Here is a 25,496-nt window from a genome sequence, read left to right as displayed (position 1 = left end):
AAAGAGCACAATTTGTTTAAAATAAAATGACATATATACTGTGTATATATATATGTCTTTACTATTAATCTTGATCAATGTAATGCGTCCTTATTGAATAAAAGTACTCATTTATTTTAGCAACAACAAAAAGTCTTACTGACCCCAAACTTTTGAAATGTAGTGTATGATCCTAAAATGCCATCCGTTTTAGAGATTTTGATATTTTTTCATTCAAGTAGACGAACTGTACTTGCCTACCTAGAAAATAGCTGCCTGTGGGTGTTGCCACCAAATCAACTTTTAAAGGGAACATGCAGTCCTGTCTAGGGAAGCTCTTTTTAATATTTTTATATTTGCTGCCCAAAAGCACAAGAAAAAGAAAAAATATGTGTGTAACAGTCATATTGTGTCTAATAATGAATACATAAATATTTTAAAGTAGCTCAGTCTCCATCGCAGTGACTTCAAGCAAACCACATTCTCTCACCACAGATCACAACTGCTGCATAATGAGCTTCCTGTGGAAGATTTGCTAAGAGAAAACATGTCTGTAAAAAGATACATAAATGAGAAGGTGATTTCATTTCACTTTCAAAATGCACTCTAAATATGAAAAAAGTTTCTCTAAATACACCAACACCATGCGTGAGAGCCTGATGTGCACCTGTCTTTAGTCAGTTTTGTAAATAAATGCACAAATAACTGCATTCAGTTTCATTTTTGAATGCAGCACGGTTTTATATTACTGTCCTTTTGGTAGCTCCATAAGTAACATTATAGGTGTTATGCCTTTTTGCCCCACATAGTGGCGCTACAGACTTGAGTAATTTGGTGATGGTTTAATGCTCTCCTCATCTCACATAATGCATGCATACACACGCTGTACCTCTAGAACATTTCCATTTATCTACTGATTAAAGGGATAGTTCACCCAAAACAAATTTATTCACCCTCAAATAGTTCCAAACCATGTAGGAATTTCTTTCTTCTGCTGAACGCAAAAGAAGATCTTTTGAAGAATATGGGTAACCAAACAGGCCTTGCTAGGGCCCCATTGACTTCCATAGTATGGGGGAAAAATACTATGGAAGTCAATGGGGCCCATCAACTGTTTGGTTATACTGACATTTTTCAAAATATCTTAATTTCTGTTCAACAGAAGAAAGAAATTCATTCAGGTTTGGAACAACTTGAGGGTGAGTTTCAGTTTTGGGTGAACCAACACTTTAATAACACATGCACATTAATGCTCACTGGGTGTTTGGCCACAAAAGGTTTACACCTCTTTTGAGCGTGCGTTTGTGTATTATTCATGTATATTTAGTTGTGTTATGTAATTTTATGTTACAGTATGTTGTGCTTTCAATAATGTAAAGAGATAGAAAAGAAAATTCTGTCATCATTTACTCATTTAGTTCCAAACCTATATGACTTTCTTATGGCCACAATGGCCACACTTTTAGTGTCGATCATTTTAGTACTGTGTTAGGTTGCCACAATGTCCAAGGTAAAATCTAGGTCCTGAAGCAAAACCAGTTGCACTAAAGCCTGAACAGGCCAGGCTGCTCATTTTGAGTGTTTTCCCTCTGGCTGCCTCCTCCATTTTCTGTCCCTGCACTGAAATGGCTGTGAAATTTCCCACTTGGGTGAGACTGTCGTCTGTTTTGGCTTAATGTAGGAAATTGACTCATTTTGTGGCATTGATTTCCTCTCTGCTACATAGAGGAGATCGCTGGCAGAGCAAACCTGAGTGCGGTCGATAGCCCTTCAGAGGGTCGGAAATGTGTGCCACACCTCTCCTCTCATAGGAGAGCGTGCGCTTGTGTGGTGGTGTTTGTTTCCCTGTTTGAATTCTCACAAGCTTCATCTGTAAAACTACAGCAGTAATGTACTGTCATGGCCTCATAGCTTTATCTATAGCTGTTCCTGGTGTAGGTGTGGTGGTTGCAAACGACACATTTGTTATCCATCAGTGGTCATCTGGCTTTCTTCTGCTTTGATTGATTGAATTGGTCGGTTTCACAACATGACACATTTACTCTAAATGCAAGCTCAGGCCTGGTATGTTGGAGTGTATTTCTGTGGTTGCTATATGTGGTTAATACAATGGAAGCATTCTTCAAAAAATATTTTGTGTTCAGCAAAAGAAATAGTCATACAGCTTTGAACCAACACAAGGGTGAGTAAATGACGACTGAATTTTTAGTTATGGGTGAACGGTGACTTTAATAGATGTGTAAGTTATTGCGCTTTATACAGCAGATCAGTGCTTGTCCTTTACATGCATACTTCCACTGTTCCACAGTAAGCATCAGTTAGCCACTATACAGGAAAGTCAGCCTCCACAGCCTCTGTTCTGGGAACTCATCATTAGGTAAACGCCTTTCTGTGGTTCTGAGGTAATTAAAGTATCAGTGAAACGATTTGTGAGGTTTGTCTCATCAGCACTGCTTCACTTGCACTAATGCTTGTTGTTTTGTCAATATCATCCACAGGTAATGTCCTACAGTACCTAACATGAGTTGGGTGCAATACACTTACTGACCAGATGGTGTCAACAATGTATTTCCTTGTTTGTTTGTTTTTTCGTCTTTTTTTTTTTTTTTTTTTTTTTTTTGTTGTCCTGTATTTTCATCATATTTCCATATTTTTGAACATTTCCCCCTAACAAGAAACATTCACATGCAACATCACACAATGAAACTTAATATAACGTTTAAAAAGTAATGCTAAAAGTATATAAACTGTGCTATAAACTTGAAAATAGCTCAATTTATAATGAAATACATTTTTTTAATGCTGCATAACACTTTCGATTACTGTTCTATTATCCTGATCCTGTAGGTGTGTGCTAGAGGAATGTAACATGGTCTTGTTAGAAGACAGCAGTGTTTACTCTTGGACAAATCATCTCAGCTTGAAAAGTTTCTCAGACATACAGTATACCATCCTAGCATAACAAATCGAGAAGACCTACAGAACGGATTTCATTAAACACTAGTTTCAAATTAAATTAAAAGAGCAAAATCTACTTCATGGACCTTCGTGCACCCCGATGGATCATAACAGCAAGCTTTCTCTATTAATTCGTTTTGGTTGAAAGTCAACATTTAGAACATTTAGAGTCCCAAAGGGCTAGTCAACGAACGAACAAGCAACCTGGTGGATTGGTGTATACATTATGGATGTGTTGGTGCTTGGCTTCTGCTTGGTGCTTGGACTGCTACACACTACGGAGGGAAAGATTTTCAGACCGGGCAGAGTTCCCCCACATATTGTTTTCGTGATGGTGGATGACCAAGGCTTCAATGACATCGGGTACCATGGCTCAGAGATCCACACGCCCGTGTTGGACCAACTGGCTGGCGAAGGGGTGAAGCTGGAAAACTACTATGTTCAGCCCATCTGTTCCCCCTCACGAAGCCAGCTTATGACTGGACGGTAAGAGACTTACTATTGTTGTTCTAATGCCACTATTATATGCATCCTACTGTGTATGTATGTGTCTGTGTGTATGTCATACCCGAATGCAATGAGACTTCATACTAATAATCATAATCTTAATATTATTACTATTAATATGATTCTATCCTGTTTAATTTAATATTATATTGGATATTCAATATTAGTAGCTGTTCTCTGTTGTGGTTAAACCCAGTGAATGTATTGGTATAAACAAGGGTTCCTCTCCTGCAGAGTTTAGCTCCAATCCTAATCAAAGACATTTGAGCAAGTTCATCAAGGTCTTCAGAGTTACTAGAAAATTAGGTTGGTGAGTTTGATCCTGGTTTTAGCTAAGCTCTGCAGGGCAGTGGCCAGATTTGAGGAACCCTGGTATAGACATTGTTCCTCCATCACAATCACCACCTACCATCTTTTTCTTCAGGTATCAGATTCACACTGGGCTTCAACACTCGATCATCCGTGCACGCCAGCCCCTCTGCCTGCCCCCTGACATACCAACGCTCCCTGAGAGGCTCCGGCAGGCTGGCTACAGCACCCACATGGTAGGGAAATGGCACCTGGGTTTCTGCCGGCCCGAGTGTCTGCCAACGAGCCGTGGATTTCAAAGCTTCCTTGGATCACTAACGGGCAGCGGAGACCATTTTAACTTCCAAAGCTGTGACGGTACAGAGGCCTGTGGGTTCGATCTGCACGATGGAGACCGGCCAGCCTGGGAGCTGAGTGGAAATTACTCAACAAGGCTTTACACTGAGAGGTGAGAAACTGCAGCCATTTGTGAACCAAATACTTTGCTGCAATGGGTCATGCATGCTTTTGTTGTCATTTGGACTCTTGCAGAGTGAAAGAAATCCTGAGACATCATGACCAGCGGAAGCCCCTGTTTCTATATGTGGCCCTTCAGGCCGTCCACACACCGTTACAAGCTCCTGGGCATCTTCTCAGACGCTACCAGACCCTTGGCAACAGACCTCGGCGCCACTATGCCGCAATGGTGAGCGGCGTAGATGAGTCAGTAGGGGAGATTGTCAGTGAGCTGCGGGGGCGAGGCTACTACAACAACTCTGTGCTCATCTACTCTTCAGACAACGGGGGCCAACCTCTCTCAGGGGGTTGTAATTGGCCCCTGCGTGGTGGCAAAGGCTCCTACTGGGAAGGCGGAGTTCGAACAGTTGGCTTTGTACACAGCCCACTTTTGAAAAGGAAGGGGGTGGTGAGTCAGGCTCTGATTCATGTCTCCGATTGGTACCCAACCTTGCTGTCTCTTGCAGGACACCGAGAGTCTGATTCCAGCCACCTGGACGGCCAAGATGTTTGGGGCGCTATAAGTAGCGGCCTACCCTGTCCACGAACTGAAATCCTCTTCAACATTGACCCAGTGTCACGCAGGCATGGAGAAGTTGACCCGAGACTCCTAACTCTTAATGGTTTTGGGATCTGGGATACAGGAGTGCGTGCAGCCATTCGAGTTGGTGACTGGAAACTTCTGACTGGAAACGTAGGCGATGGAGACTGGTTCCCTCCACAGACGATGCCAGGAGGTCCGCAGCAGTGGCAGAGCATGGAAAAGAGACGAGACCAGCGGGGGAAGTCTGTGTATCTTTTCAACGTCACTGCTGATCCCTACGAGAGGGCAGATTTGGCAGAGGCACGACCTGAGGTGGTAAAAATGCTCTTGACCCGGCTTGCCGAGTACAACCGGACTGCTGTGTCTCCACGCAATCCACCAGACGACCCAATGGCGGACCCGCAACTTCATGGAGGGGTGTGGACTCCTTGGCTAGGACAGGAAGAAGCAAGAGACGAAGGGGATGATGAGGAACCAGACAGCATAAACAGAAAGGCCAGATCCAAGAGTACCTGTAAAGTCTGTAAACTCAGGGCCTTATTCAAAAAGGTTGGTACCCGTATGCAAAGGGCCACTTTGTTCTTGTAGTCAAGAGGTAGTTGTGGACAGGATCCACAAAGCTATTTTATTCTGGCAGTCCATTTAACTCATCTTTACAAGATTATTTGTGGCACATTGGCTGTGTGTAATATGTACAGCGATGTTGACATCAGGAACTCCTGATGTCCTGCCTGCATTGTAAACTAAGATTTTTACACACAAGTTCCCATCTGTAGGATGCAATGGATTTTACTGTAAAGTTCAGATCACCTACTGTTAATGGGTTCCAGACAAGAGCAGAATGAATTTGATCACATGTGACTCCTTGAGCACTTAATGGAGATGTTACTGGATCTTTATTAGATGATCCAGTTATTTGGCTACATAAAATAATGCAAGTAGTGGCAATGATTTAATAGGGAATAATACAGCAGTTAAATTGTTCTTCACTTGTTTGTGGACTAGTGTTCTCCAATCCACCCCCTGGTTCACTTTCTCTCATCTATCTGTTCTTTCTCTGACATGCCTCTGCCTTGCACTCCTCCTCACGCCTCTTATTCTCCTACCTTTTGCTTTTATGCTTGTGCTCCATCCAAATCCGCTCTGACATAGCCCACCACAACTAGAATAACACATGATTCTTCATTGTTTCTGCACTTTCTCCTCCACCTGTTTCTTGTCCTCTTGCATTCCTTCTTAGTTTGAGTAGATCAGGTCAGAGCAGATGTAGAAGCATATAAGAGCGAGGAAAAGTATTTTCTTTTATGTAAAATGAGGGCTATTTGAGGAGGAGGAGGAGGATCACTCTTGGGTATGAAGGCTGTGTGCCTTTATACAATACATTCTTGGCCTGTTCATCTCCCGGTTTCAAGAGATAATACAATTCACAAGAAGTGATGAAATGTTCTCTGTATTCAATGTAATGTGTATTTTGAAGAAGAAAAAAAAATTACATTATACCTCCTATGTAAATGCTTTTACTCTGTTGTAATTGTGTGTATTTCTGATAATGTTGTCTGTCTGCATTCCTAGAAAACAATCCATCCATCATTGTTCACAATAACAGTCCTCCCATAAAGATGTTAATATAGTCACAAAACATAAATGGTACTGTAACCTATATCAAGCTGCAAAGAAGTGACCTGTATTAAACACTATTCATATGAAATAATTAAATGAGGAGAACGTTTCCTTAAGTCCTACAGTAGGAAACGCAATGCTTCGTTGTCAGAAGATAAAGAATCTAGAGCAAGGTAAAAGTCAATACACAGTTAAAAGTGACGTTAGTACATAGTTAAGATAATGCAAAACAATATGTTTACTTTAAGAGCTACACACAGCAAGAAGTACTGTGTATATTTTGTTTCTGAAGGCCAGTGTTGTTAAAGATTCATTAAACCATGATTCAAAATGAGTAAACTGCTCCTACTTTCCTTTGAATTGTTATTGCTGAATAAGGCTGTGTCCCTTCCCTTGTGGGGGGGTGAAATGCTCATTTTCACTCAATCTCCTGTTAATCTTGAGTACCTATAGAGTAATACTGCATCCTTCATATCTCCAAAAAGTCTTTTGTTTTATTAAATTTTTAACAGAAAGATAGGCTGTACCGAGTCTTTCCGGAAAAAACCGAGAGGCTGGGGGCGGGCCCTGTGGGCGAAGCTTAGCTGTGCTAACGCGCCAAGCTAGTGACAACACACAAGAGACATTTGTTCAACAAACAGTTTTACTCACCGTCCGGTTCCAACGCACGACCGTGAATCTTTATCATTGTGACTGCTTGATCCTTAAGCATTAGACGATCTGCAAATCCGTCGATATGGGCTTTGTTTATAAAAACAATCATCGTCGAAATGCAGGGAACAACAGTCTTACACAACTCCGTTTTGCTCAGGAAAACAAACTCCATCTACGGGTTCCTTAACGCTGGGTTCTTTGGGAATCTGTGCAGGGTTGTCTTGCCCTGGCAACCAAAAACACACTTCTTTGGTGACATTGACTTCCCAAAAGCCGGGCAGGGCGCTTTGATGGCGAACTGCTTTCACTCTCTTGCTCTAGTCTACGAGTGCGCGCGCGGCCGCGATCTTACCGGAGAAGTGCCCTTAGGACCCATATAAGGAAATTCCGCCCTATCTTACGTAAGACAGAGCCATACTCGAAAAAAACTTTCCGAAACTTGTGACAAACCGGAAGGAGTATTTTTGGAACAAAAATACTCCTTCAAACGTACAACTTAGTTTTTGAAACTTTGTCCATGTTTAGCATGGGAATCCAACTCTTTACCAGTGTAAAAAACTCAGTATGCATGAAATAGCATTTCACCCCCCCTTTAAAATGTTAAAGGGATAGATCTGTAAAAAATGAAAATTCTGTCAGTAACCTGTATGATGTGCTTCTGTGGGACACCATTTTTTTATTTATATTTTGTCCAAACAATAGCAGTCAATAGACACCAAAACTGTTTGGTTACCATCATTCTTCAATTGCAGCGGAAGAAAGTAAGTAATACATTTTTCTTTTAAATTACTTAACACTTAGATTGGAGAAACAGGGTCTAGTGACCACACCTTTACAATCTCTAATGTAAATCTGTTGTATACTTATCTAAGGTCATAGTCCAAAGGGCATTTTTATTTCCTGTTTCTATGTGTCCATTCAAAAGAAGTGAAGAAAATTCAGGAATCTACCAGGATTATTACATAACTAACTATTATTCCTTCATACAAGCAGATGTAAGTGTTGTAATTTCACAAATGTAACAAAAACACTTCCTCCTGTTTATCTCTGAAAACTATTCAAAACAGCTTCAGCCCACTTTGGAAAGACTTCAACTGTGGTAAGAATGCACAATGGGCAATCCAACTAACTCCCTCACAGTGTGTGAGTCATCCTGAACACATGCTGAGTTTGGCATCTCTTAAAGGTGCTATGAGTGATTTTGTTTTTGAAATTCAACGCATAAAATGTCCTTACTACCTGACAGATACAGCTGCTCAGACTAAAAAATAATAAATAAAAAGACTAGGGCTCCAAAATTAAATATTTAGGGGTCAAATTATGTTTTAGTTGCCAAATTACAGAATCATTTGATACAGTTGGTTGTTCAGAGCGCTGTTGTCCACGCTTACAATTCTATTGCAGTGGTTGAGAATCTTCAGGGGGAAACATACATTTTTTATATTTACGCACCAAATAAGTTCATTGAATAAATGAGTTTGAGTGTATACCTTCTTTGTTTACCTTTAAACCACCAGTCATGCTATGTTCTGAGATGAAGGGATGTTGTAGTTATATAAAGTAATGTTTCGTTGTATTTCAATTGTAACATTTATATACAACAATTGTATAATGTTGTATAATTTCAATGTATTTGTTCCACATAAGTTTGTTTTATTTAAAACTAGCAGAAATATTCTTATGAAAGTCAAATGTTGCATTGGTTATGGTTCCAATGGCACATGCCACTCCCAAACAAAGTGCTCCTCAATTGGTTCAATCTTACAATTGAGCCTAACTATGCTAGACAATAACCTGATTTATTTAATGATTTACCTGAACATTTTTTTTTTTAGAATAACAATGTGATTTATTACTGCCAAACTCTTTAAATTTGAATCTTAAATTGCATGAACAATCTTTCAGCAAGTCTGATGTAAGTTTCACACATTTAAAGATATGTTACTGTAATGTAACATAACCAAAACACAAAACTTGTTCAAAGTCGTGAAGTCTGTAATGGCTCGATATCTGTCTGATTCAAATCACTAATTTGCTTGACTATTTTGCCAATCTTTACTGATTGAATCGTTAAAAATAATCAGCTCATTTTTTTGGCAAATATCATTCGTTGTGGCATCCAACAAGCACACCACAGCAAATAGATACAGAATAGTAATACTAGGAAACACTCGTAACAATTTTTTTTACTGTAACTCATTTTGGATGTTCGAGTTTGTCTAGTCTTTGAAGGGTGGGGTTTTGGAGAAAGGACAGATTGTTGAAAGAATGTGTGTGGCCTAATTCGCAGCGAGTGTGGCGGAAGTTAGCAAAATGACTGAAATCGCTTACAGCATCTTAAATTCATCCTCGTTTAATGGTCACAACTAAGAGCAGTAGTGGATTACACGTTTGTTTCACAAATCAATACAGCAACATAATGCTGTGGTGTGGCAACACAATCATCACCACAAGGGGCAGCAGTCAACTCATTAAAGGCAAATTTTAATTCTTAAGATGGTAATAATGCTGATGTAAAGATGTCATGTGTAATACAATATTACAATTGTAATATACAAAAGATTTAAGTGCCCCTATTATGGTTTTTCGAATATTCTAATATGACAGCTGTGTGCAGTGTGTAATATAGTTGTTTGTGAATGTAAACGTTCTGCAAAATTGTATCTCACAAATAATTCAAACATGATCTGGAAATATGGTCTAAAATACCAAAAGCACTACATTTTCCTGAAGAACTGACGCTGTCTGGCAGCAAGCCATCCACCCTCTGCTGCTGTGCTTTTGCAGAGGACTGAGGATACCAAAATGTGGCGTTTCCCAGCATGCAAGGACACACTGCCATACACAGCAACATCACTACAGGAACACTGCAATTAAAAACCACCCACCTCTACTCCGCTCTAATTAAGCTTTCATATCAACCTGCCTCTGTGTAATTACAGTCCCTGCACTTCTTATGCATTAATGCCTAATCTGACTGTTTTGCTTCACAAGGTTGACCATGAAAGAAGAGAGTGTATTTACGGCCATGAGACAGTATATTGTTACATTCTTTATGAAGCAATAAAAGTCCACATAATGGAATAATATAGTGGATCAAACCTGAAGCAGTCTTGCATTGAGTAAATCAATTGATTTTTATATTTAAATGTACGATTGTTGTTTTACCAGTGATTGACATTTGTATTTATTTGTGTTGCCAGGTCTATTTATTGACAAGACTCTAGTGTGAGATATGTTTATCTTATTAGGAACTACATCAACAATACATCTACTTGGGCATTTTGACATGCAATGTCAAATGGAATTGAGTTTAAAATGCATACAATGCATGGAATTAAGTTTGTGTAGCTGGAAGCATCTGCACTTATGTTGTTACTTAGTGTGTCATTTTATCTTACACCTTCAACCCTGTTTGTTCAGTTAGGGTAAGGATAGTCAAATCTAGCCTAAACCATAAAGTACTCTCACTGGTCCGCAGGTTGAAGTTCTTCAGGAATGACGTAGAAAACTCCCTTGTGGTTGTTGTTTTTTGAGACTCAGTTTGTAGTTATAAATAGTCCCAGGGGCAATCGTAACAATAAAAACACTTATTTTGCTGTTTAGAGCTTAATTATAGAGCTGATTTTAGCTGAGTTTGTTGCATTAACTTGTATTGTAACCAATAAAATAAGTGTTTTTATTGTTACAATTGCCTCCTGTGGGACTTATACAAAGTGAGCCTCAAAAAAGAACAACCACAAAGGGAGTCTTCTATGTCATTCCTGAACTTCAACCTGTGGGCGTGCGGGTGAGTACTTTATGGTTTAGGCTAGATTTGACTATCCCTACCCTACCTGAATGATCATAGGGTTAATGGTGTAGATAAAAAGACACACAAAATTACAATTTACTTGCAAAGAGTAGCTATGTTTCGGGCCTTGCTACACTGTCTGTTAGTTTCTTCCAGGAAGTAGATCTAGTCTTCCAGTGATGGATTCAAATGTTTTTTAGAGTTACATTAGTGTTTGAGATTGTGATGATATCTGTCATGGTGTCAACAATGTATAAGCATGGTAAGACTAGAATGCAGACTGCCAATGAAGTGCCCTTTATCCAGCTAAATATTAAATATTTTATGAACGTGAGCTAGGGGGACTGTAAAACTTACATTTTATGATTCAGTCAAACATATGCCAAAGAAAAATAACCGACCAATGGTGCATCCATCTAAGAGCTCAATGGTGCAGCCACAGCACCTAATAAGATATAATAAAACAATACTAAAATTGTATTAGGCCTACATCTCTTATAGTTTTTGTACATTTTACATTGGTATCCACCTAATATTAATGTAAGAGCAGCTGTGGCCATTTAAACTTTAATGTGCAAGGTTTCTGGTGTCAGCTGCTTCCAGTTATTGTAGGCTACAAAAACAGGTAGCCTAGTTATGCTGCTTAGTTAAAAAAAAAAAAAAAAAAGATTTTGTGAAAACATGTTTTTACCGTTTACTGCACTTAATTACTTTAATCGAAAGTCTCGCACATAGGTTAAAGGAAATAGTTTGCTTCCGTGTTAAAAGATAAAGTGGGTAGGCCAATATTCAAATTAACTCTGATGTGGTATTATAAAACGTGTACACAACCAATTAGTAATTATAGTTCAATAATATGTTTTATCTGTAACATAATTTTTGTTCATTCGTCTCATTATAAAAGCTTTTGCTAAGCCAAATCCTTTCATTCCAAACATCAGCTCTCGGTTTATTAGGCCTTTATCTTATATATCAAATATCCTAAGTTGTTGACTTCAAATTGTTCAAACCGGTTTTGGGGAACAATTCCGACTCCAAAAACGGTGTGTGCACGTTCAGACATCTCTACGCGGAAAAACACCACAGCAGTCAGTTCATTCAGCAAGAGCGCGACGTCGTTCTAGTCTTGTCGCGTCGCGTGCTCGGGCTGTGTTTGTCACTTGTCTCGACGTCGAAGGAGAAAATCTCGCGTGACTGGCTGCTTTCTCTCTCCACCTCCACGAACACGCACACACACCACTTACCAGCAACTCTCTCTTCCTTCTCCCCCACCTCCTCCTGCTCTCTATCTCTCTCTCTCCCTTTGAGTGAGCGAGAGATCTCCCGAAACCTGAGCGAGGCGGTCCCGGAGACACCAGAGAGGCGATATCCTCGTAAAGCGCAACATGGCTACAATTGTAACCTCCACCAGGTTTACAGACGAATATCAGCTGTACGAAGAGCTCGGAAAGTAAGCGACCGCACCGCTGCATTTGTGACTCGCTACACACACACACACTCACTCACTCTCTTCACTCACTGCATTGTCTCATCGTTTTGCCTGTGTCTAGTTCAGTGTTGACAGCAGCCTTCACACACAGAGCCGTATCGGTTTTGCCTGTGAAAAGCCAGTGCAGCCCGGTAACGGAAAGCCCGATTGAGTCGATTTGAACAAGTCGGTGTGAATATTAAGCCTCGTCGTTCACAAAGCTCGTTTCTTTGTTTATCTTTAGATGCGTTTCCTAACATCGTGCTCGCGCGCCACAGGGTGCTTTCGGAGCCTGCGTGTTGTCGTGATGCAATGTGCAATACTTTATAAACACTTTATCGACATCCTAACGGACATTCGTTAGAAAGGGAAATTCTTCAGTCTGAGGTGATCTGCATCCGTGTTTTGAATGCACACCTAAACTTTTACAGCATTCAGTAGCATTGATCGGATATCACCGATGACTCCTGCCGCGCAGGGTGATAGTAGACGGTTTGCTGCAGACTTGTGTAACGATAGTTATGGAAAATACTGCTGTTTTGGGCGTCATATATCGCAGAGTCATTGGGCGGTCGGTTACGTTTGTTGTCCAGCCGCCAAAAACATCACCGCGAAATGAAAGAAGGGAAGTGAATTAGCGTTGTCCAATTCGTAAACGAAATATTTCTGTGGTGTAGGATTGTTTTAATGAACCAGTTAAACCTGTATAGAAAACCGGCCTGCACGATTGTTCGTGTATCGTATTGAATGTATTTGAGCGGTTCTCGAGTCAACAACTCATGCAAATTACTTTAGTCGAATAGCAGATATTAGGCTACACATAAAACATACGCTACCAGAAAATGTTAACGTTTTGATTGTATGACAGTTGTATCTACACTTACAAAACCGAGTTGGCTTTAATAAAAACTGTAGCTTTGTAAATAAACAGCAAATATGGTCTAAAACTTTATTTAGGCTACAAAAAAAAAAAAAAATGACTGAACTATTGAAACGTTTTAGAACATTATGAGATAAAGACCTGCTGAATAATTTTTTTTAACCTGTTAGAAACTGTTAGAAAGGCCAGATCTGTGGAAATAATTCAGATTTCCCATCACTGTATTAAGCGTTTATATATCATATATCAGTTGTTTACCAGCAACCAAAAGCATCAGAACAGAATGAAATAAGTGAATTCGCGTTGTCCGGTTAATTTATCGTATTGAATCGGTTTTTGAATCAAAAACGGACTGTCTGATTAATCCGAACCGATGAGCTACTAGACCATTTGGAATTACGTAGCATAAAATTGCTTTATAAAAACAGCTGAATAGCAGAGATCTTACTAAAACATACTGGAAATATGTTTTACAATTAAATTGTATGAAAGTTTTGGCAGTTGGTTTTATGAAATAGCTATAGAAGAAACTTGGAGGTGCACTCAGAACACATTGAAGACATTAGGGTCCACATGAGGATGCAAGGTCCTGCTTAATTGCTTTGTACCTGTTAAACAAACTGATAGAAAGAACTTAGCTGTGGAAATTATTCAGATTTTCCATCAGTATTTTTAAGGATCATATATCACACTGGTAACTTTTGTTGACAGTTGTTAACCAGCCACCAAAAACACAGCATGTAATGAAAGGAGGTGAATATGATAACGTTGTTTGTGAAATGTACAAATTAGCATTTGACATGCAATTCTTGCTGCTGTTTTTCCTTATACCATGCATTAGATCCTTATGACAGATATCACTGTAATTGCTGTTCTGAGAAATCACATTTGTCTCAGTAAACAGGAAAAAAATGTTTTACATGCCTGTACTAGCCAATCAGACAAGTTGGAGTTGTACTCTTTGCGAATGGTGTCAGTTTTGGCCTGGGCTACCTTTTTATCCGACCTAAGCTGCGTTCACTCTATAAACGACTTTATTGCTGCATGTCGCCAGTGGCTGGTGCTGAGGTCGCTAGTGGGCGTTCCCACTACGGGTTGCCTAGTAACGTTTGTGAATGACATTCACAGATGTTACTCCATTTTGTAGACGGCGAATCAGTTTTCTTCCCGCTACAAACAAACATTTTGGAACGAATAGACTAAATATAAATGGAAAAAGTACATAAAATGCTTAATATTAAAGATGAACAAGAAACAGCGAGTGCTCCTTGCCATCACGCCTATTTATCTGTGGCACAAGCACTGGTCTATCTGGGTTTATGAAACCATTCAGGCCTGAGTCATTACGGCAAGTACCACCATATGTAACGTTACACGAAGACATATCATAAATTATAGTAAAGTTACTGACCGCTAAAATTAGTTTCCCCTCTATCTTGCTTCGACACTCCACTACAGGATGCATTGACGGATCACGTGCGCTTCACTCATATTGTTTGTTGTTCCTGAAAGTCACTCTTCATTTGCATAGTTACATTTATGCTGCATTCATGCCATGTCGTAATTACCGTAGTCTTAAAATGTCAACACGTGACACAATGTGCACATCCTCAGACTGGGAATTATGTGTTTCTATGGCACCACTATCAACGCCTAAATAAATCTGCAGCGGTCAAGTGGTACAAATAGGTGCTCTCAGATAATTCCCATCTCACAAGCTGTAATTACGAGCTTTACGAGGACGTGACCACTTTTTAAAAGTTGAAATCACATAATTGCAATAATTACGGCATGGCATGAACGCACCTATCTCACATTTGTGGCGTCGCTGGACACACTGTCGTAGCCCTTCATCCTGTCACCAACAGTCACTGTCACTTGTTTAGCCAGAAATCACCAGCTCTCTATTAAAATGAATGGGATTGTACAAATTAGCATTTCAACAGCGATTTCCACATCATGACTGACAGCAACTCTTAGCAAAACGACTAAGCTGAAGAGAGCTTACTAGAAACAAACTTCTTAACATACAGTGACTCCACGGCTTCCCGCGATTTAAATACTGTCAGTGTGAATGCATTATAATGGGTTAGGGTTTAAAGAGTTAGTTCACCCAAAAATGAAAATTCTGTCATTAATTACTGTTTTAAAACAAATTAAGATACTCCCCCCCCCCCCATAGACTGCAATGTAATTGCCACTTTCAAGGCCCAGAGAGGTAGTAAAGACATCGTTAAAATAGTCCATGTGACTACAGTTGCTACGAAAATACTTTTTGTGTCCAAAAAAAACAACAAAAATAATGACATTATTCAACAATTTCATGGAAGCCCTCGGATTTCATCAAAAATATCTTAATTTGTGTTCCGAAAATGAACGAAGGTCTTACGGGTTTGGACGACATGAGGCTAAGTAATTAATGACAGCTTTAACTGGTTAGCATGATTAATTTAGCCCCTGCTGTTAGATGCCATACCCACACCATTCTGCTGCCAAAAAGCATATTTTCTCCATTCAAAAGTAGCTGTGTTTTATGAGTAATTCTTTTCAGCCAAAATTTAAAATGTAAATATTTCAGTATATTGTCGTAGATGTTTAACCAGTGCCGAATCTTTTTCAGAGAGCTCTTTAAAAGCCAGAAAGAGTCATATTTTCTCTGTTTGCTACCGTTCACAACGTTACAGCTCACGATAGTTGCCTGTGAGAAAAGATGACATTTCTGCAAGTATGTGTTGTGCATTAATCATGAACAGCAGCTTTAATTATCTTATGCGGCCATCACATGCAACTACAGTTTTCCTCATTGGACAGTCATTGGTCTCTAAATAATAATAAATAAAAAAATTATCAAATTATTTCTGGATTTTCTGTCCAATAGAGTGCAACTGTTGGGTCCTTAAGGGGAATTGATCAGTTCTCTATAGGGGAATTGATGATGCTAACTTATACACCTTTAAAGACAGACATTATGTGAGCTACAGAGTTGTTAAGCAATGGTAAATGCTTTTGTTGAAGCCATCAGACCTAGGGCTGGGCGATATATCTCATGACATTGTTATGCGCATCTCGTCAGTAAAGCCGGTTCCTTGATTATTAGTAAATCGCCATCACCTGCTTTTAGATGGAGCGGCATTTACTACACAGAGCCGTAGTTCACTGACAAGCTGAGCCATATCAAAATTAATTATCACGGACGTATCGCCTGCGATAATTAATGCGATATGGCTCAGCTTGTCAGTGAACTACGGCTACGGCAAATTATTTTTTTAATAATAGTTTAACAGTGTAATTCCTGGTGAAAAACTAGATTACCCATGATTGTGCAAATAAATCTCCACCAATCAAAACAAGCCAATCGCACAGAAAGAACACTTCAGAGCCCGCCCACTCCCATGAAGCACTGCAAATGACGTTACAGAGTCACTCTCCCTACGCTCTCAAGCTACTTCAAATATTTGTATGCATTATATGCATATTTTGCAATAAACTTGAAATATGTTGTTTATATGTACATTATCTTTAAGTACACAGTCTTGTATCCTTGTCTTTTTGTCCGGTTTTCAATTTTTGCTTCAAATTAAAACCTGTAAGGTTGTGATTTATTTTCGTAGTTGGTTGGTTTGGTTAACGCTTTAATGAAGACTTGAAGACTTCAGATGCAAAAGTCCATCTGACACTTTTCTTTTAAATGAGCATTTTAATTAGGCTCCCATGTTTAAGTTCAGTAATTTCACTTTAATGGCAATGAAAAGGTTATTACCCAGTTATTGAAATGCCTTATTTAAAAAAATGTCACTGATAAAATTAAAAACATAAAAATAATCATTTAAAAGAAAAATGTCAGATGGACTTTTGCTTTACTTTAATAAAATTAATAAAAAACCCTATGGGAAAAACTTATGTGAAAAAATGCTTTTTGAAACCAATCCCGCTGCAAAAGTGGGCGAGCACTGTTAGCTTCATTTGTAGCATTACTATTGTGGCTTTTTGTTTGAATTGAATCCCAGTCTAGCTTGATTGTGCTGTGCTTCTTTTAAACAGGGGAGCCTTCTCTGTTGTTCGGCGATGTGTAAAGAAATCAACCGGCCAGGAATATGCTGCTAAGATCATCAACACAAAAAAGTTGTCAGCAAGAGGTAAGGTTTTTCTTTTGCTGTCCTGTTAGTTGGTAGCCTGGATGCCAGCCGATCGTAGCCCCGCCCACAACATTTGAGGTCGGGAAGTTCGGCCTGGACTTGATCCGTTGTGGAGCAACTATGCTCGAACCAGAGCTGTTCAGGCCAATCCCGTCCTTCCTACGGGATTCGGCAAAAGTTTCCCGATGGTCGCTAAGAAGATGGGGCGCAATGAAAACCCTGTGGTCATTGTGGTTTCTAAAAAATTAGATAACTAACTTTCAAAATTAGTCTAAGCTGGTTATGCGACTGGTCACTTATGCCTGATTCTCCTTTTTTTTGAGTGGCAGACACTGTTGTCTGATTGTACTTCGAGCAAATGCTAATTTAGGTACATTAACCTACCTACTGAAATATTAGTCCTTCCATTCTGCATCAAACAGACTGAACAATATTGTTAATTTGTCTCACTTTGGATGGGTCTGTGCTGTGCTCTCATATGTGTAACAGCTAATGCAGTGAACCTGTTGATGCTACTTCTTTCATTCTCTCTCTTTCTCAGTTGAGTCACTAATCACTGTCAGCATCATCAGTGCTAATTATGCTGTTGGTGAAGTGGGTAGGGATATATGAGCCTCTGCCACTGTTTCACCTGCATCACAAACAAAAGCAGCAGATCTATTTCGGGAAGCAGGGTATCAGATTGGGCTGTCTAGGTTTGAATTAAATTAAATGAATTTTAATTAAATTACTCGTATGGATTGTCAGCATGGGAATGATTACGCAGAGGTGGCAGTAAAGATTGATCATGATAACAAAGTAATTGCATTAACTTTGTGTGAACTTTTCACACAGACCGAAATCCAGTAACAATAAAGTGCCAAAATGGTGCTTGATTTTAAATCTTGTGACTTGTTGGGGGTCGTTCACACAGAATGCGTTTTGTTAGGAATGCACCGATGTTTTTGGTCGATACCAATTTTAACAAACATCTATTGGCCAATTCCAATACCGATATTTGTCACTTGCTCACTAATTTTGTCATTAAAATAGATTACTGTTTTGATCATGTTTTAAATTAGCAAAGTTTAAAAACACATACATTAATAAGGTGAGGATATACTATTGATGCATTATCAATTGTTTTCGTTTAACATGGATTGGATCCATTTAACATTCAGCAGGCCAACATTATAAGAGAGGCACAAAATAAGAAAGACAAAATACAAATAAGATATTTGCTGTCAAATATTTCTTAACAACATGAACTCGTTTGTGACTTATTATTATAGAACATTACATTTTTCTTTAATAAACTCATTAAATAATTCCAGTGCTGTTGCTTTATACATTATATTATTCAGAAAGAGATTGACTGCTTTTTACCCACTAAAGTGTGTCTGACAAACTATGCAGGGCTCAATTCTAAGGAATTTTTCTTGCACAAACAAATAAATACAATAGAACAAAGATACAAATTATATAATATTTGTCAGGTTGGTCTAACAGTAGTTTTCAGGTACAGAAATTGAATGAAGTAATCAAATGTAAAATATCACTGCATATTCCTCACTGTATAAACATTAATGTTACAAAAGTTAATCAGTCAAGAGCAGTTGTTTTTTGCCGTTCAATTAAAAGCACAGACAGCAGCGTAGCAGGAATATTAGGCTGTTGCAACTTTAAGACCGAATTCATTCTGTCCGAATGAAATGATACCATGTGTTCCCTGTCAGTCAACGTGTGTTTGCATACCACTGCGCAGCCTGTTCATGCAGACATCATACGTCATCAGCGCGTTTCACTTACACTGTGCAGACAGAGCGAGAATGGCAGGCAAACAACCTAACTTTCCTTCTGAACTGACAAGAAGTCGGTTGTCTTTGACTTTGTCCTATGCAGATAATTCAGTGAGATTCGACTGTGATGCCACTATGTCCTGAAATTGCATATGAATAAAGCTGAAATGCAGTGCATTCTTTCCTTTTATGTCAACAGGTCAACTTCTAAATTGAAGTCATTTCACAATCACATACTTATGTGCAAGCATGCGCTCCTGTTTCTCCCCTCATTGTACTGTAAAGTTTTTTTGAATGCCATGTCATGCACGAGTCGCTGCAAAAGATGCAACGGTCAAAATGTGCGTCTTGCACGTTTACATGGAATGGAATGAAAAAATGCATTCTGTGTGAATAGCACCTGACAGTGTTTTTTTTCACTGTAAACATGGTCTCATGTAAAAGCAGTTCCCTTCAGCATTTGTTGCTGTTTTTGGGTGAAATGTGTAAGTGGACACATGGCCTGAGCTGGAGAAATGATTGGTCTGTGTCTGTAGACCTTCAAGTTGAATTACAACAGATCCTGCTCTCATTGTATGTGTTTGTGTACGCTACGGTCCCCATGGATGACCAGTAAACAACAGATTTATTTAAAAGATCCTTGGACAAAAAGCAACAGGTAATTAGATCAGCATAGTTTGGCGACTCTCATAGGCTTCTTTTCAAGGAACCTGGCAACTGTTATTCTTCAAACTCTTTATCATGCTGGCTGGCACTGTATTAAAAAGCATCCGTGCTATTCATCCGGTGTAGCCCACACAAGTGCCAAAGCCCCCTCCCACAAAATCTCCCCATTCCCTTGGCCTTAATCAAAGCCCAGAGAGATCTCTCGACATGCCAACCTGTTAACAGGCACGTATAAGCTATTATCATCTCTGAGTCATCTTGCAAAGGCCAGGACAGTCTGCAATTGCTCAGTCAAATGTTGTTTATGTCTTATAGTATATAGAGTGCAGTACACTCTTGTATGTTGAGAGTGCCACAGTATGGTTGTTGTTTAATGGTAGTGCTCCAAATGGCTTGTTAGATTCTTATTGATATATTCTTATTGTTCATTGTGTAGTTTAAGATTTAATTTCAGTTACGTATTATATTTACTTTTTTTTTAATGTGATGCTTAAATTTTTAGTACCTGTAAAATTCAGATTAATCCAGTGAAATGCAAAGGTAAATATTATGTAAATGTAGAGAACAGTAACAGAACAAATAGCATGAACTTGTTCCTTGTTGCTCTGATCTCATGCTTTCTTTTTTACTTTTGCTGTGAAACTATTGAAGTGTCATGAACTGACGATGAACAATACTTAATGTTAATTTCTACATGTGCTAAACCATTTTTTTAAGTATAATTTAACATTAATTTCTAAAGTTAGTTTATGCCACAAATTAAATGCTGCAAAAAATTCTTCATTGTTGGTTCATTAAACCTAATGCATTGAAGTCATTATGTAATGGAAGCAGCTACAGATATTTTCTTTCATATTGTCAGAAATGGTCTTCGGTGGTGGCGGACGAACACAGGCATCCACACACAGTACACGAAAAATAATGAATTTAATGCATATTTTCAGTATTTTTCACTAAAATTATTTGAAACCCGTCCAGTACCCCTGTTGAAGACCTCAGATGTAACATCATTCCTACACAGTTCTGTGGGCATGTGTGGTTTGGCTGAACATACTAATGGAAGTGTGCTTGCTTGTAGCGTGCGTATGTGTGTGTCTGTGTGTGTGATGGTGGTCAGTGGTGTGATCCAGGGCAGCGTGGAGCCTGTGGCTGAGACGCAGGCATCGTGAGCATGCAGTGGTGATGTCAGGAGGCGCGTGAAACACTGCTGAATAATTGAGATGCACAGCCAGCCTGCCGTAGCTCTAAATGGAAAAAGAGGCTAAGACCTTCACCACTTTCTGCCTCTCCACATCTCTCTCACTCTCTCTGACCTCCCTCAGATCAGCTGCAGCATCGTGGCCTTGTCGTATTATCAGGGCCCTGGAATGCTTCCTCGCTGCTCGCTGGAGGGCGACTGGCAGAGGCCTGATAAACGTAACAGCACTGCTGTGGTGAATCTTTAATGGAACAAACTGTGAATTTTTAATGAACCCCATCCAAATGGTGTGTGTGCACAACGGAAAGAGAGTGGCTGTTGGCTGAGTGTGTATTGGGACACATTTAAAGGAAAGACACTATTGTGCATGTTTATGATGTACGTGTGTAAGTACCAGTGAGGGCCAGAGGTGTCAAAGGGAGGGAGAGATGGTTGTGCACTCGTTAGATTTTTATGTACTTGTAAGTTAAGCATGCATGCATGTGTTGGGCTTGAATATGATTCCATGAGGGAGCATTCTCAAATCATGCTGGATCAGGTTTTACATTCAACAAAAACAAGAACAAACCAAATACTAAGATAAACATTTCAGTTGGGGGTGTCAAACTCAGTTCCTGGAAGCCACTGTCGAGCAAAGTTTAGCTTCAACACTATTTAAACACACCTGAACCAGCTAATCAATGTCTTCAGAATTACTAGGGACTTCCAGGCATGTGTTTTGCAGCTGGTTGGAGCTACACTCTGCATGATAGTGGCCCTCCAGGAGTGGAGTTTGACACATGTGAGTTATATGGATAACATAGTTTGTAATGAAAGTTTCAGCATCATTACCCAATAGAAATCATTCTAATATGCTGATTTGGTGCTCAAGAAACATTTCTTATTATTATCAATGTTTAAAACCGATGTGCTGCTGCAAATATTTGTGGATAATGTGATGCAATTTTTCAGGATAGAATAGATTTGATTAAATTAATAGTTAATTAAAACATAATTAGTTTGAAATAAATCTTTTGTAACATTATAAATGCCACTTTTGATCAATTTATAAATCCTTGCTGAAAAAAGTATTTTATTAAAAAAAAAAAAAACCTTACTGAAGAATGGTAGCAAGGTAATGTATAGTGACACTGTATCAACCTAGCCACCCCGCTTTTTAAATATCAATATCGCCCATTGAAAAAAACATATTGCTCAACCCCTAATTTTGTCTAGTTGTCCCAGCCTTTTGGACTGTATAATGTGTAACCGGTATCAGAAGAGAAACTCCAAATGTCTACATAGTCAGTGACCCCCCCATACAGTTCAGTCTTTGTGTTCTGTGACACTCTGGTTCCTGATTAACATTGCATGACATTCACCTCTCTACACCTTAAAGCTCTGAGTCAGTTGATGTATGTACCAATCTCCTGTCACACCCTTCTCAGATGCCTTGAGTTTACTTTGATGATGTCACAATCCTTCCTGTAACCTTAGATGAACTCATAGCTACAATTTAATTACAATAGCTTAGAAAGGGGTGTTTGAAAGGAAAACTGCCTTAATTTGTCTCGCAAGTTTGAATGGGTGACGTTTCTCATTTGCTCAGTATCACTTGCAATCTTAATTAAACAGGATTTCCGATTAGCGGCGTTGAGTTCATCAGTGTCCAAATGTTTACTTCCCTTGACCATATGCATAGGTTATAAGGAATGTTCTTGGATCGGAGGAGATTCGTCTCAAGTCCTAGTTTTTGGCTTAACCCCTTAAGCCCTGAAGGCATTTTTAGAGTTGTTTTGTCTGAGTGACACTCAAAACTAAAGACTCATAACTCTAACAAGGAGAGTCAAAAGGTAGGTATCGTTTGATAGAACACTTTTAGAACATTTAGCTTTAGCTAATTTAACATACTGAGGGGTAAAAGGATTTTCTAGTGATCATAGCGATAGAGTTTGTATAGCCAGATCAATTGTGTATGTAGATTATGATAGTTAACGACAAAATTCGGACACTATTTGGCTATGTAAACATTTGTATTTATTTTAACTGTCATGTATTGCTGAAAGATTTTCAGATGTTCTGCAAGATGGCAGATATGCTGATTTATTACATGAGTATTTGTTTTGTATAACTAAAAATAAAAAAGGCAGACAGCTTATTTCGTTTTGCAGTTGAGAGCGTATGGAAGCCATCATTTCACTACCCTGGAGTTTGAGTAGTCTTGTTTAAAGGAAAGCCTCCTGTGCATGTTTCCTTAAAAGCAGAAGACTTAACTTCTGAAAAGTTACATTTACTACTATTCAGTTCATTGGGAATTAAAATAATCTAAAGTTTGGACTCAACAAACAACAAAACAAAACAAAAGTTGAGTTTCCTGGATGCAATCCGTAAATATAACACTTTCAAGTTTGTTTGTAGTTCTAGTTCAGCAGGTGCCCTGAAATAATCGCAGCACTTCTATAAACTTTCATTACGACTCTTGCTGATTTTCATAAAATTGAGGAATTTTGGTGGCGACTAAACATTCGTTTGAATAGATTTTAATTGAAGTGGTTGGGTTCCAGCATTAGGGATTTTTTAGATTAACATCATAAAATATGCTGCACCTACCACCACCAAGTAATGAGCCGCATTTATCGCACAATTGATATCAACACAAAAGCTCACCTTTTTCTTCCACATAAACAGAACACAGGTCTGTCATGCTATTTACACCGCAGGCTCTGTTCATTTCAAACCAATGAATGTTGCTCTGTATTTTGAAAGGACATTATGTATTCGATGATACAGTCTGTACCATGTGGCACGCTCTACAAACATTGACACAGATAAACCATTATTCAGGTGGCTGACTCGTTGTTTGCAAGGCCCTAAATAATTGATTCATATTTCAGGCTAAAGTCACTATCCCCAAGCTGTGTCGAAGGAGAGCTGAAAGAGCTGATCAGAATTTTTTGACCTGGTAATCTTCACTGAACTTAGAATTATCTATTAAGCATTAATCATTTTCTGTCATGGACAGTATTCTATTATCCTGCAATACACACCATTTTATATATAAAAAAGCTCAATAGTTGGTAAACGGGATTAAATTATTATTTTTGATGCTATAGATTTGAAGCTATTCTGGAGGGGCCGTAAAACGGAGCCCCGCACACAAGTAGTGACCTCATTCTCAAGCGTTTTGTGTTATTAGTGATGTTATTTCGGCCATTTTTGACCCTCACTTAAATACATTAACATTACTTAATTTTGCTTTTTCATGCTGAAATTATTTTAACTTTATCTTTCTAGAACTCTAGAATAATATTGATGGGCTACACCAAGCCTGCAGTAGGTTAATTTAATTTTGAACAAGTCGGTAAACACTTGACCCTGACAGAATTGAGCAGGAAGTGAATTTACAACAAGGTCATCCTTTACTCTCTCACGCTGTCATGCAGTGGTCACAGGGATTTGTCCTACCTGCTTTGTTTTAACTGCTGGGAATCTGCAGGCGTCTAAATCACGTAACAGGATAATCCCTGTTGGATCGGGGAGAGAGATGTAGTGACACCCTGGATCAGCAGATGGTCTGGTGCGGGACAGACGCGCGGCTTAAGCTCACACTTACACACGAGAAGCACGTCAGCGTACAAAGCCAGACTCCCTCCACTTAACACAGAGCAGCTATGCTTATTCTTCCTAGAAAGAGTTGAGCTGAGAGGGTGTGAGTTTGCATACATTGTAAACATTGTTTCCATTAGCCAGTGTACTTTGGATGTTTTGGATTTTAAATTCAGTTACCTGATGAGGAAATAACTGCCAAGAGCTTTTGAGGTGATTGCTCTGTCTGGCCATAGGATGTTTCTCTCCCTTTTGGAAGAGTGTGGGGAGCATAGTTTCAGTACAGAGGTTATACACGTGTATTGTGAGTGCTGCCTTATTGGAAATTCATGAGTCCATTAGTAGGGCAATTCTGGTTGACAGTTTTACTGTCCTTTGTTGAATGTTTACTTTTATCATAACATGTCAATAAACTTGCACAAAGCACACATACACACCCTTCCTAAAAGACTGAAGTTTATCTTGTAGTTAAGAAAGGGTTTTTTTATGTTCTCGGTGGGTGGATTGATGGCAGAGTGTGTGATAGTGACAATGCTGTTGGTGGTTGGACTGCTCTCATTCCATGCCTCTCCACAAAAGTATGCTATTGAACTTTGAAATCAATCAGAGGGAAGAGTTTTGAACTGAAACCACTTGAATGAGCATTAGGGATGTGCAAGAGCAGTCATAATTGATCAGTCGTGTGGTTGTCTGAATTTTATATTTTTCTCAGATGTTCATGTCGTGATGTTGCGATAGATCTTTTCTTCTGCATTGTGTTGTACAGACTTGGTTCTATCTGTATGATGTTGATTGGATCTGTATGTGAGCTTGCAGTCAATTGTAAGTGGTGGGGTTTTAGTGGCGTACATCACGAGAGAAGTCTGTTGTTTCACCGTAAGATTGAGTTATGACATTTTCATTAAAAAAATAAATGGTCAAAGATT

The 25,496-nt window shown here is 39.0% G+C and overlaps 2 protein-coding genes across 24 annotated transcripts in view; both read left to right on the top strand.

Annotated features, from left to right (window-relative positions):
* Positions 1–2,974: 2,974 nt before the first annotated feature.
* Positions 2,975–6,739, top strand: LOC307149398 (arylsulfatase I). The gene is made up of 3 exons (XM_079855693.1): positions 2,975–3,423; positions 3,869–4,201; positions 4,285–6,739. The coding sequence occupies exons 1-3, from the start codon at positions 3,164–3,166 to the stop codon at positions 5,378–5,380; spliced, it is 1,689 nt and encodes a 562-aa protein (XP_079711819.1). The 5' UTR covers positions 2,975–3,163; the 3' UTR covers positions 5,381–6,739.
* Positions 6,740–11,896: 5,157 nt separating this feature from the next.
* Positions 11,897–25,496, top strand: part of camk2g2 (calcium/calmodulin-dependent protein kinase (CaM kinase) II gamma 2) — a 61,330-nt gene continuing 47,730 nt past the window's right edge. For 11 of the 23 annotated variants that reach the window (XM_079855430.1, XM_079855437.1, XM_079855426.1 and 8 more), the window contains exons 1-2: positions 12,048–12,309; positions 17,249–17,343. In XM_079855430.1, coding sequence (XP_079711556.1) covers positions 12,245–12,309; positions 17,249–17,343 — 160 coding nt within the window. In that variant the 5' untranslated portion in view covers positions 12,048–12,244. Of the gene's footprint in view, positions 12,310–17,248; positions 17,344–25,496 lie in introns of all 23 variants that reach the window. The other 12 variants (XM_079855433.1, XM_079855420.1, XM_079855431.1 and 9 more) reach the window with 3 other exon arrangements.

The sequence above is a fragment of the Squalius cephalus genome (genome assembly GCF_949319135.1).
Source record: "Squalius cephalus genome assembly, chromosome: 21".
NCBI lineage: Eukaryota > Metazoa > Chordata > Actinopteri > Cypriniformes > Leuciscidae > Squalius > Squalius cephalus.
This window is presented reverse-complemented; position numbering and strand designations above follow the sequence as displayed.

Coding starts and splice junctions, on each gene's coding strand:
- LOC307149398 (XM_079855693.1), top strand. CDS start 3,164: ATGGATGTGTTGGTGCTTGGCTTCTGCTTGGTGCTTGGACTGCTACAC. Junction 3,424..3,868: donor AGCCAGCTTATGACTGGACG/GTAAGAGACTTA, acceptor CTTTTTCTTCAG/GTATCAGATTCACACTGGGC. Junction 4,202..4,284: donor ACAAGGCTTTACACTGAGAG/GTGAGAAACTGC, acceptor GGACTCTTGCAG/AGTGAAAGAAATCCTGAGAC.